Raw genomic sequence first — 11,696 nt, 5'->3', positions numbered from 1 at the left:
CTCAGCTGTCTCCCTTGCCAGGCCTGTTTTAAGCTGCTGAGCGGCATTTGGAGGTAATGGACCATATTCTGGGCTCTTGCTCAAATTTTCCCCAGCCTGAAGTCCTAAAAACTTAAATAGAAACTGTCTGAGGGAGGGCAGAGGAAAAACTGAGCGCTGAGCTCAGGATGGGACCCAACAATAATACCCTGTGCTGCTCCAGCTGGGAATCTCATCACAGGGCACATCCTGCTCACACACGTCTGGGGGAAGCTAACATGAGCCCCCAGGGACCACGGGGGACCACTTGCACCCCTCTCACCCAAAAAATCCAGCACATGATCCCTCCCTAAACAGTGACCCTGTGTGGTCCCACTCCGAGGCTGCGGCAGAGCTGGGGTGTTTGCCTGGATCATGCCAGCAGTTTTCCTGGCTGGGTTTATGGTGCCAGACCTTTGCTGAGCAGTAAATCACACCTGCCCTGCTTCGGCTGGTGCTGGCACATCTCTGGCACCCAAAGCCATCAGGGAGCAGGCAGGCACCTCATGTCCCCACGCCCCACAGGACGGGGCACGGTGGAAACCTGGCACCTCTGAGCCTCCTTGGCCCAGGGGGGAGGCTGATGGATGTCTGCTCCCCACCTCCAAAACCCTCCTCCTGCCTCATCTAGAGGGGAAAATGAGGTTTCCTTCTGCTCAGAGGCAAATTACACCCTCTCCCCTCTGTGAAATGGGGTCAGGGTGACCGTGCTGCCCACGCCATCACTGGGAGATTGCCAGGGCTGTGCTGCTCCCAAGGGCTGGGACAACTTCTGCCATGACTCCAGATCACAGCCCTGCACCTCCCCGTCTCATTCAAACACACATTTTTATTCTCTTCACTATTTACATAGCCCCAGTGAGGGATGGGGGCTGCATCCACCTCCATCCACCGAGGGCTGTGTTTTCCTTCCCAGCGATTCTCACCTCGTGCCCAGGGATTAAACAGAAGGAACGTGGCCTATTTTGTAAGGAACACTGAAAGAAAACCAGGTTATTTTTAAGGCTTGTGGTTGTATTCCTGCTGCTGGGAAACATCCCCTTCCTGAGGTCAGGGGAGGACAGGCAGTAACCTGGAAAAGGGACAGCAGCTCTCCAGGGCCAAGCTCTGCTGGCAGGGTTTAAATCCTCAGAACTGAAGGACTGGGTTATTCCAGGTTTGCAGGATCAGAGGCAGCTTCAGTGCTGCCACCCCCCCACCTGAGGAAGGGCTGAGGGCCCAGCAGGGCTCCTGCCTGGACATGAAACACAATCCACAGCCCAGTCAGTCTCACAAGTTTCTTGGCCAGGTCCTTCCCTGGCACCCTTCCCTGCCAAGCTGGCCATAAAGCTAGCAGAGATTGAGAGAAGATCATGGCATGGTTTGGGTTGGAAGGGGCCTTAAAGGTCATCTTGTTCCACCCTCCTTCCACGGGCAGGGACACCTTCCACTATCCCAGGTTGCTCCAATCCTCATTTAACCCAGCCTGAACATTTCCAGGGGTGGGGCAGCCACAGTTGTGCCAGGGCCTCAGGACCCTCGCAGGGAACAATTTCTTCCCAATATCCCATCTAACCTGCCCTCTGGCAGTGGGAAGCCACTCACCCCCTGTCCTGTCACTCCAGGCCCTTGTCCAAAGTCCCTCTCCAGGTCTCTTGGAGCCCATTTTGGCCTTTGGAAGGGCTCTAAGATCTCCCTGGAGCCTTCTCTCTCCAGATGAACACCCCCAGTTCTCCCAGCCTGTCCCCAGAGTCCTGGGAGAGCATCTTGGGAAGAAGGAAGGGGACCATAACCCCAGGGCCATCCCACCTGTGACAGGCTGGATCCAGCACCTCTCCTGGGTGAGTAACACCAGCAGCTGGTCTCAGGTCGGGTTTCAGCAGGAGCTGGAGGCCTGGGGCTCACAGGTAGGGATGGACACAGAGCAGGAGGGGAGGCTGCCACGGCTCGGGTGACTGTGCCAGTTTCCAGGCACCTATTCAAATGCAAACAAAGAATCCAGCCGGGGCAGGAGGGATCCTTTGGCTTTGAAACCCCTCCGGGAAGCTTTAGCCATGCAAATGCAGGGGTTCAGCAAAGGTGGCACTTCATTCCCAGGGAAGCACCACGTGCCTCCAAAACCACAACAGCTGCAGGACCTTGGAACAGCATTGTCCACACTTCTGGGACAATGCACAGGAGCCCCCTGAGCCCAGGCAGCCAACCCCACTCTGTTTTGGGGAGGTATGGTCCCAGGGCTCCAGCCTCTCTGTCCCAACCCCAAAACCTCCCTGGCAGCTCTCACCAGCCCCGGGAGATGCTCTGGATTTCACCAGGAGCCAGGAGCAGCATCCTGGGGTCCCCTCAGGGGGCACGGGCCACGCTGCCTGAGGGCAGGTGATGAGGAGCAGTCTCCTGGGAGGGCAGGAGGACACCACGGCAGGTGAGGGGGGGTCAGGTCCTCCTGGGAGCTGTCCTGCGTGGAAAGCTCAGAGCAGAGCCGAGGCTGACAGCTGCCTAGTGTGACGAGGCTCAGCACCTCCAGTGGCTCCGAGCCAAGCCCCGTGGCCCGGGATGCCGGGAGCGCTCCCTCCCTGCTACGTGCCTGTCTGATTGGGGCCAGTCATGCCCACAGCCTGCAGAACAGGCTCAGCTGGCAGCGAGCCCGGCAGGACGGGATGGAGCCCGGGGGAAGAGCTGGAACGTCACCCTGGGAGCACCTGGAACAAACCCACACAGGGCCGGGGCTGCCCCGGGAGCCTGGCATCTGTCCCAGCACCTGCCCACGTGGGATAGAGCACACGGATTTACACTGCAGGGCCAGAGGAGATCCCCAGCTCCTAGGGAAAGTGTGGAGTGGTGAGGACCCGGCCACGGCTCCCCAGGCCAGCTGCGATTTAAATTTCAGACAAATTGAGCCTGACCTCTGTTTCCACACCCAGCAACTGCAAGGCAGACAGACAATGACGGAGGGATAACCACATCCCGGAGCCTGGGCTCCCCACCCCTCCTGCACAAACAACACACCCAGAGACACGGCTCCCTGGCACTGCAGGACTGACCTCCCCACGCTCAGCACCTTCCCAGGGACTGGAGAGAGGGAATCCGGGCTGGCACAGACAGATGGGACAGGGTCCCACCTGAGCATCACCCTGGCTGTGCCTAGCAGGGGGAACCTGGAGGTTCACTCTCATGGGAGGAGCTGGGTTGGGTCACACCCCCACTAGAGCCGATTTCCAGCTTGCTCCCTAAAACAGTCACCACTGATCCACCATAATTTCCCTGGGCTGGGAGCAGGGGAAATTTTATCCACAGCCAAGGGAATACAGGGGTGCTCAAGGGAACCAGCTGGTGCTTGCATCTTTGCCTGGAGGAGCCAACTCAGGGTCACGCTTCGGAAATATTTGAGAAGCACAGCAATTAAAAGATTGGAGCTGGCAGGCTGAGCTGTCTCTCTCTGCCCTGATCCATGCCTGTGTCCACCCACCTGCATCCGCCCGGAATCACTCCTCTAGGCGGGCACACACCCACCTCCCAGCACGGTGGGGGTGGCACTGAAACTCCACTTGGCTCCCTCCCCCGAGCTGCTGCTGACCCTAATGGGCAGGCAGGACTTCTCCCCGCTCCCCCAGGGGTGCTCCCTGCTCCCCGTTGGCAGCTGTGCCTCTCCACCCCGTGCCAGCGTGTGCCGGCAGCGTGGCGTGCCCAGCAAGCCCCGTCCTGCCCCTGCAGCAGCTGCACCCTGCGCTCGCCTGGGAGGAGCTGGGTTGGGTCACTGCGCTCCTTTGGTGGCTGATCCCGAATCACTGAGCCCTGGTGGGTGTATCCGTGTGGCTGACAGGGCTGATCAGCAGCTCTGCCTGTCCCATCCTTCGCCCTCCAGCAGTGTGGCCGGTCCCTGCGGGAGCCCAGCTGATTCTGCCCACCCTGGAGCATCTTGCTGGGCTCGGGATGCATGCACTGGTGGTCCCTACAGCCCGGCAGCCTGGCCCACGCACAAACCCTGTGCTCCCAGAGCTCAGAACAAGGATGCCAGGTTTTGTTCCCATGGTGGAGGGAGGCCCAAAGAGAAGCAGCAAGACAAGGGAAGCCACAGGCAGGACTGGAGGCAGCCACGGGCTCTCTGGTGCTGGCTGCAGTGCTCTGCAGGGAGGATGCTCCAGCCACCACCGTTGCTGCCACCTCCCAACCCTGCTGTCAGCACTGATGGGACTCACACAGGGCCTCAGCCTTGGCTTTCCCACGCGGGAGCAGCCTTGGGAAGTGGGAGGAGGAAACGGATCTGCTCTATGTTCCCGGTGCTTCCTCTCAGCCCTCTATGCCCTGGCTTTTTTCTCTCGTGGGAGCAGGGAACAGCCTGTGTCACAGATAGCAAAGGCAGTGACAGACACTGCTGGGGCATGTGCAGCACTGTGTGCACCCCCAGACTGCCCCCCACCATCATCCTGCCCCCTCTGACAGCCACCAAATGCTCGGGGCTGGTTCTATCCTCCAGCCTTTGGCACGTTTGCAGGATGCTGTCACAGGTGTGGGGGGCAGCAGCAGGATGCTCAACCCCCCATCGGGCCAAGGCAGACTCTGAAATGCCCACCCATGGGCAGTGGAGGCCCAGCTGCCTACTGCCAGGTGGCAGAGGGAAAAGGCAGGAATCCTAGTGGAATATGGGTTCTAGCCAATGGATTTGCTGTGTGCTGAGAGTGTGGTCCAGACATGAGGGTACAGAGAGGGTGGATGGTGGAGCTGGGAGACCTTAGTGGAAGCTGAAGGACCACAGAGAGCACAGCTCCACCTTTGGGGAAACTGAGGCACGGCCTTCTGAAGGGGTGCATGCAGCCCACAGGGACCTTAGCCCATCCCTGTCCCCATGCCAGGACACCAGAGCAGAGGATGAACTCCTGGGGCACTGGGACATCTCCCTGCTCCAGCTGCACACCCCAACTTCAGGACATCCCAGGGACTGAGCTTCCACGGGGCACCCCAGGCAGGGGATGCCCTTGCCCAGGCAGGTGCAGGGGAGCTGGGATGTTGGCTCAGCTCTGGAGGCTGCCTGCAGTGCCAGGGGCTGGCTGCCAGCCCGGGGACGGCGGTGGCAGGCTCAATCCCAGAGCCCATTGTGCTCCTGAGGGAGCAGGGCTGGGGGAAGGGACACGTTCTGGCCTCAGTGTGGGGCCAAGGCCACCATGGTCATCCAGAGCATGGCCAGCAGGGCTGGGGACCTGTCACTCCTGCAGGATTAGCACAGGCTCAGACACCATTCCCACGGCTGCTGAGCTGGGACGGGGCTGGGATGAGGAGGGAATGGGGTGAGATGGTGCCAAGGAAGGATATGGTCAGGTGAGGATGGGGCTGGGGTGGGATGGGACCAGGGTGGGACAGGGCCAAGGCAGAACATGGCCAGGGTAGGATGGAATTGCAGTAGGATGAGGCTGGGATAGGATGGGGCCAGAGTGGAATGGGACTGGGATGGAAATGGAGTGGGATGGTGCCATGTAAGGATGCAGCCTGGCTAGGATGGGACTAGAGTGGAACAGGGCCAGGCTAGGATGTGGCCAGGCTAGAACAGGGCTGGGATGGGATGGGGCTGGGATGGGATTGGGGTGGGATGGAGCTGGGGTGGGATGGGGCTGGGATGGGGCTGGGGTGGGATTAGGGTGGGATGGGATTGGGGTGGGATGAAGCTGAGGTGGGATGGTACCAGAGCGTGCTGGGAACAGGGTAGGATGGAGCCAAGGCAGGATGTGGGATGAGGGTGGGATGAGGCTGGGCTAGGATGGGACTGGTGTGGGATGGACCCAGGGTGGGATGGGGCCACGGTGAAGGGGCCTGCCCTGGCTGTGGGATGCAGGAGGAAGCACGTCCTGCCTGGATGGAGGCTGTGTGCAGGGCTGTCCTGAGTGCTGTCCCTGCAGCCTGGGGCCGGGAGGGCTCGGGAGGATGGAGCGCAGCCCGCAGCATTCCCAGCGTCGCTGTTAGTTTAACAATACCCCGCTGGCCTGCATGCCGGGGCTAATTTTATCCTTGGAGCCAGGCCAAGGCGGCCCTAACTTTCCTCGCTGTGATTTATCCCAGCCATTTCCCTTCAAAAACAAGGCCCCCGTGCCAGCCCTGCTGTCTCCCAGGCAGCAGCACACTGTCCCAGCCAGGGCAGAGCGGGGCAGGATCTGCCCCTTGGGGGGCTGTTTAGAGAGCAGGAGGGGGGCTGCTGTGGGAACCCCTCCTGGGGTCATTCCCCCCACAGCACGGGGATGTTCAAAGCTGGCTGGAAGCCAGGGGATGCTCAGGCAGAGCCTTCCCAAGGATCCTGGAGCAGCTCTGTTTTCCACAGACATCTCTGGGAAGGAGGTGGGTGTTTTTTCTACCAATGATTTTATTGAAAAGGCTGTGGGGCTATTTTTTTTCCCTTTTTTTCCTTTTTTCTCCCTTTTCCCAGTCAGCAGCCATACTTGAGAAAGAGATTTCCCTTTGCCTCTGTGCATCTAGTTAAAAACTGATCGGTAAAAATGCTGCAGAAAAATGGAAAATATTGAAAATATCTTGTGACAAACAAACAAAAAAAATCTCTTCCAAATAAAGATCTCTTTTCCTCTCTTTTTTTTTTTCCATCAGAAAAGCTTTTAGTGTGCAAAATGTCGACCGCTTGGATTTCTTCTCCCAGCGGGCTGGCATGCACCCACCCCTGCTCCAGGAGAGTGGGTGTTCAGAAAGCTAAAAATCACTGGGCAGAGACCCAGCACCGTCACCTCTCCACCTGTCCCTCTTGTGGACCCCCACGCTCCCGCCAGACCCGTGGCAGGGTGGGAGCTCCCCAGGGAAAGAAAGGAAGAGGTGGCACGGCCAGCCCGCGGGCGAGCCCCTCCCTGCCAGCCCGGGGAGGGGGCAGAAAGCCCAAAGTCATTTGGTCACTAGCGTGATGAGTTCCCGTGCGGCCCCAGGGAGCCCAGGGGGCTGCGGGCACACACAGGGGGACGAGGCTCAGAGGTTGTCGTACATGCGCAGCGTCTTCTCCAGCTGCTGGCTGACGCGCTGGTAGAAGACGATCTGCTGCCTCAGGTAGGACTGCATCATCCTCTTGAAGTCGGCCACGCGCCGCTCGTGGAAGTGGTTCATCTCGGCCTGCAGGGCGAAGCCCACCACGCGGCAGCGCTTGCGGATCCCGTCCGCCTCCTCCTGGTCCATCCTGCCCTCGTCGCTCATCCGCTGGCTCTCCTTCACCTTGGCGAAGGCGCCTGGCGGGGCAGGGAGCAGCGTCAGGGGATGCGTGCCACCCTCGGGCCCCTTCCCTGCACAGCCCCGCTTGATCCCGTGCTGGGGCACCGGCCTGCCCCAAAGCAGAGGCACAGACTGCCCCGTGGAAGGGAGGGATCTGCCTGCAGCTCCCCCTGCCCATCAAACCCATCCCTCTCCTCCAGGCAGGCAAAGACTGGGGGCATTTTCCCTCTGGACTCTGGCATCCCCAGCTCCTTTTCCATCCTGGCAGCCAGCCTCATGTATAGCTGGTTTGGGGCTCCTGGAGCGCTGTGACTCAAGGCTTGGGGTGCAAAGCTGACGTGGGGCAGTGTTAGCACAGCGAAGCACCCCAGCCAAGCCTGCCCTCCAAATATTCCATGCCATTCCATGAACGGGGGTCAGGAGCAGCCCTGGGAGACCCCAGCCCAGGAAGCAGTGAACCAGGATGTGGCAAGGGCACGTGGTGCTGTCTGGAGCTCAGCTGGGAAAGCATCTCCCACTCCCAGAGGCAGCTGATGCTCTGACACCAGTTTTCCCCTCTCCTTCCATGTTTTTTTACAGCTTGGTTTCGAAAGAATCCTGCCTGGCTCCAGCCCTGCATTCCTCCCCCTCATTAGAACAGAGGCTAAAAAACTAAAAACAGGATCTGGCCCGCACTGGGCTTTCTTCCCTTCTCCCTGCCCCTTGCCGGCAGCACCAGACCCGGGGTTACAGTGCTCCCGCTGCGCCAGCCCTGCTCCCAGAGGGGAGGAGGAGGAGGAGGAAGAGGCAAAGTTTGGAGGCCAAATCCTGCCTTCCGCTCTGCCCACGCGGCCTCGCTTCCGGACGGGATCCAGCCCCGCTCCGTGGGTAAACAACACTCCGAGGAAAGGCAGGGAAGCTGCCCGGGCAGGATGGAATCCTCCCTGCGCCCTCTGCCTTCCCAGCCTCCCCCAGGGATGCGGAGTGATGCACAGACATCCCTGCACGCTTGGACACAAACGGCCCTGGGGAAAACCTGTCCTCCAGACTCTGGGGACTCTGGTGTGGGTGCCCCCTCCCTGCTGCGGGCAGCTGGGCGGGGAGGAGTGTGTGTGGACTTTGGCCCCACACCCACACTGCTGGCTGCCTGGGTGCAAAGGGGCACCGAGCCCTGCCTGCCTGCTGCCTGCCCCAGGGAGGGAACAGCAGACACTTCTCCCCCTCTCTGACCCCACCAAATCCAGGGAAACAGGACAAATGGGACATGAAGAGCTCTGATGCCCTGGGGGTGCTAACCCCTCCTGCTGGGCTTGGAGGTGCAGGGACATACTCCTGAAAAGTGTGACCCTGGTTGTCCCCAGAGGTTCAGTGTGTCCCCTATGCCACTGCCGGGCCCCCTTGGCCCCTCTGACTGACCCAAGGCCATGTCCAGCCATGTTCCAGCCCTGAGGGAGCAAGCTCTGGTATTCCTGCTGGCCACCCCCCCACTGCCTTGACAGGAAGGGAGGATGAGGAGGGACAAGTGGCAGTGGGTGGGGATGCACAAGAGGTGCAGGGCAGGTTACCCCAGACCTAACAGCAGCAGTGCTCATGGTCTGGGGGAAGTGACATCCGTGCTGACCACCCCTGGCAGTGCTTTGGGTAGCACCAGCAGCAGTTACAGAGTCCATGGCATCGCTGGGGCAGACTCTGGACCCAACAGCCCCAGCAGACTCTGCCAGGCTGGGCTGACTGGAGGGCTGTGCCAGCAGGGACCACACCGTGCCCCTAAGAGGCAGAGGTAGTGGTTCCCATCCCCATTCCCATCCTCATTACCCATTCCAACTAAGGATTTCCTCATTGCATCCCCACCCCACTTGCAGCACCATTCCCACTCACATGGGGCCATTCCTGGGGAGAATGCCTCTTACCTTTCTGCAGGTGGATGATGTCTCTCATGGTCTGGGGGAAGTGACATCCGTGCTGACCACCCCTGGCAGTGCTTTGGGTAGCACCAGCAGCAGTTACAGAGTCCATGGCATCGCTGGGGCAGACTCTGGACCCAACAGCCCCAGCAGACTCTGCCAGGCTGGGCTGACTGGAGGGCTGTGCCAGCAGGGACCACACCGTGCCCCTAAGAGGCAGAGGTAGTGGTTCCCATCCCCATTCCCATCCTCATTACCCATTCCAACTAAGGATTTCCTCATTGCATCCCCACCCCACTTGCAGCACCATTCCCACTCACATGGGGCCATTCCTGGGGAGAAGAATGCCTCCTTACCTTTCTGCAGGTGGATGATGTCCGGGAAGTTGGAGAGGAGCCCTTGGTACAAGGAGAGAGTGTCCAGCATGAGGAACAGGTCATTCTTGGGCTGCTCAGCGAACATCTCCCCCACGGTCTCGTACGTCTTGCCCGTGTGGGAGATGGCGTTGTTGAGGGCATCCAAGCTGTAGGGAGGGTCCATGTGGAAGGAGTGGCTGATGGCCTGGAAGGCATTGCCCAGCTTCTGGAACTCCTTCCGGAAGCCCCCCACGTGCTTGCGCACCAGCTCCGACGCCACGTTGGTCAGCTGCAGGACGCTGTCATCCATCTTCTTGCTGAAGGCCTTGAAGGCATCCACGCGGTCCTCCACATCCTGCAGGTCCTGGTGCTCGGTGGGAATCTGGATGGTGAGGAGGAAGCTGGCGCCCACCATCTCGTCCTTCTCCGCCCGGCGTTTGCCCAGCTTCCACTGCTTCTCGTCGCGGCAGCAGAGGAAGTGCTGGAAGCCCTCGTACTGGGAGAGGACGGGGTGGCTGGTCATGTGCTCCATCCAGAGGATCAGCCGCCGCTTGCGCTTCTCGATGAAGTCCTCCTCGAAGCGGCCGGTGGCCTGTTTCTCGGGCAGGTGCGGCACCGAGATCACCGTGAACTTGTGCAGCAGGCGGTTGTAGAGCCAGTCGAAGTGCTTGTAGCGCCGGTACACGGGAGAGTTGAAGTTGCTGGGCGTCAGCTTGTAGGAGATGTAGCTCTTGATGCCCTTGAACTTGGTTTGCTTGGTGGGGTCCTCCACGGAGCAGATGAACGGGTGGGGGTTGGCCCTCCACTGCGGGCCTCTGGAGCCCATCTCGATGCAGTAGGTCTCGGCGATCTTGGACATCAGGGGCACGTCACCCAGGATGAAGGCTTCCACCCCGGAGCGGACGAAGCAGGAGAAGCGGTTGAGGTTTCTGCCCACCACGCTGCCCCTCTTGGAGGAGCTCATGCTGTCCTGCCTCTCCAGCGCCGGCTTGGGCCGGTGGCCGTCGTGCTGGTGGTGGCCGTAGGCCGCGGGGTACGGCAGGCTGGGCGAGGGGTGCCCGTTGGTGCCCGGCGCGCTCCGGGGCTCCTCCACCACCGTGCACGTGTCGTCCCAGTCATCCCAATCGTCGTCATCATCATCCTCGAAACTGCCCTGGTAGGAGATGGCGGGGTTGGGGGATGCCGAGTACAAGGAGGAATCGTGCCCGGGGGAGCCCACCGGGCTGCTGGAACAGTCCGTGTAGTTGGAGCCCGAGCGGGAGCGGAGGATCTCCACGTAGGAAGCGGGGAAGAGGCCGGTCTCCCCACGGCTGTTTTGGCCCTGTAACCACCCGTCCAGGGAGTTCTCGCTGAAGATGACGAGCTCCTCGTTCTCCTGGATGCTGATCTCCTCTTTGTTTTCGCTCTGGAAGTTGTAAAGAGCTCTGGCTTTCAACGCCATGGCCGGTCCCGGGTCGGGAAGAGCGGGGGGGGAGCCAGCGGAACGCAACCCCCCCGGCCAAAACACCCCCCCAATCCCGCTCCGGGATCACCACCGCGCGCTGTGGGAAACGGCTTGGCCGCTTTCCCAGGAAAATAATAACAAAAAGGAAAAAAAAAAAGGTGGAGAAGAAATCCCTTACGAGGTGACGCCAATGTCCCTATGTCCAAGTGACCCCCCCGGATCCCGGCACCCCGGTTAAAAAGAACATTCCCCGTTTAAAAACGGCATTCCCTGGATAAAAACAAGATTCCCAGTCAGGCGAGCTGCGTTCCCCTGGCTCCTCCGGGATGTGAATCCCGGCCGGCCCGAGAGCCGGGCTCTGCCATGTCCGCGCAGGGTTTATCTCTCCGGGAGGCTGATCCCGAGGTTTCACTCTCCGGGAGGAAAACCCCTGGCTGCCAATGAGGAAATAAATCCAAAGCGATGTTTCTCGGGGCTCCTGTGGATAAAGCACCCTAAATTTCCCGTCGGTGGGCGCCGGCAGAGCGCCGGGAACGACCCCAAACCCCGTCCAACCTCCCGGTGATCCCGGGATTTTGCAATTCCTTTCCGGGCCGACTTTCCCGATGGTTGGCGGGGTCTGGTTTTTCCCTGAAATCCGTAAATCTCGCGCAGGACGGAGGCGGCGCCGGCGGCGGTGCCCGTGTCGGTGTCGGGGCCGCTCCTGCAGCCCCCGGCTGTGGCGGGGCAGCTCCCGCTGCCGGAGGGGTGGCGGAGCCGGCCGCCAGCCTCCCGTGACGCAGGGCAGCGCTCCCCGCTCCGCCGCCCGGCTCGCGGCGGGGAGCGGCC

The 11,696-nt window shown here is 60.7% G+C and overlaps 1 protein-coding gene across 1 annotated transcript; it reads right to left on the bottom strand.

The window, feature by feature from the left end:
* Positions 1–6,323: 6,323 nt before the first annotated feature.
* SNX33 (sorting nexin 33) lies at positions 6,324–11,690 on the bottom strand. Its single transcript, XM_039732218.1, has 2 exons — positions 9,425–11,690; positions 6,324–7,202 (listed from the first exon to the last, which is right to left on the bottom strand). Exons 1-2 carry the CDS (start codon positions 10,863–10,865, stop codon positions 6,949–6,951), a joined length of 1,695 nt encoding a protein of 564 aa, XP_039588152.1. The 5' UTR covers positions 10,866–11,690; the 3' UTR covers positions 6,324–6,948.
* Between the last annotated feature and the right edge of the window lie 6 nt (positions 11,691–11,696).

This window comes from Passer montanus, unplaced genomic scaffold (genome assembly GCF_014805655.1).
Source record: "Passer montanus isolate IOZ18808 unplaced genomic scaffold, ASM1480565v1 scaffold111, whole genome shotgun sequence".
NCBI lineage: Eukaryota > Metazoa > Chordata > Aves > Passeriformes > Passeridae > Passer > Passer montanus.
This window is presented reverse-complemented; position numbering and strand designations above follow the sequence as displayed.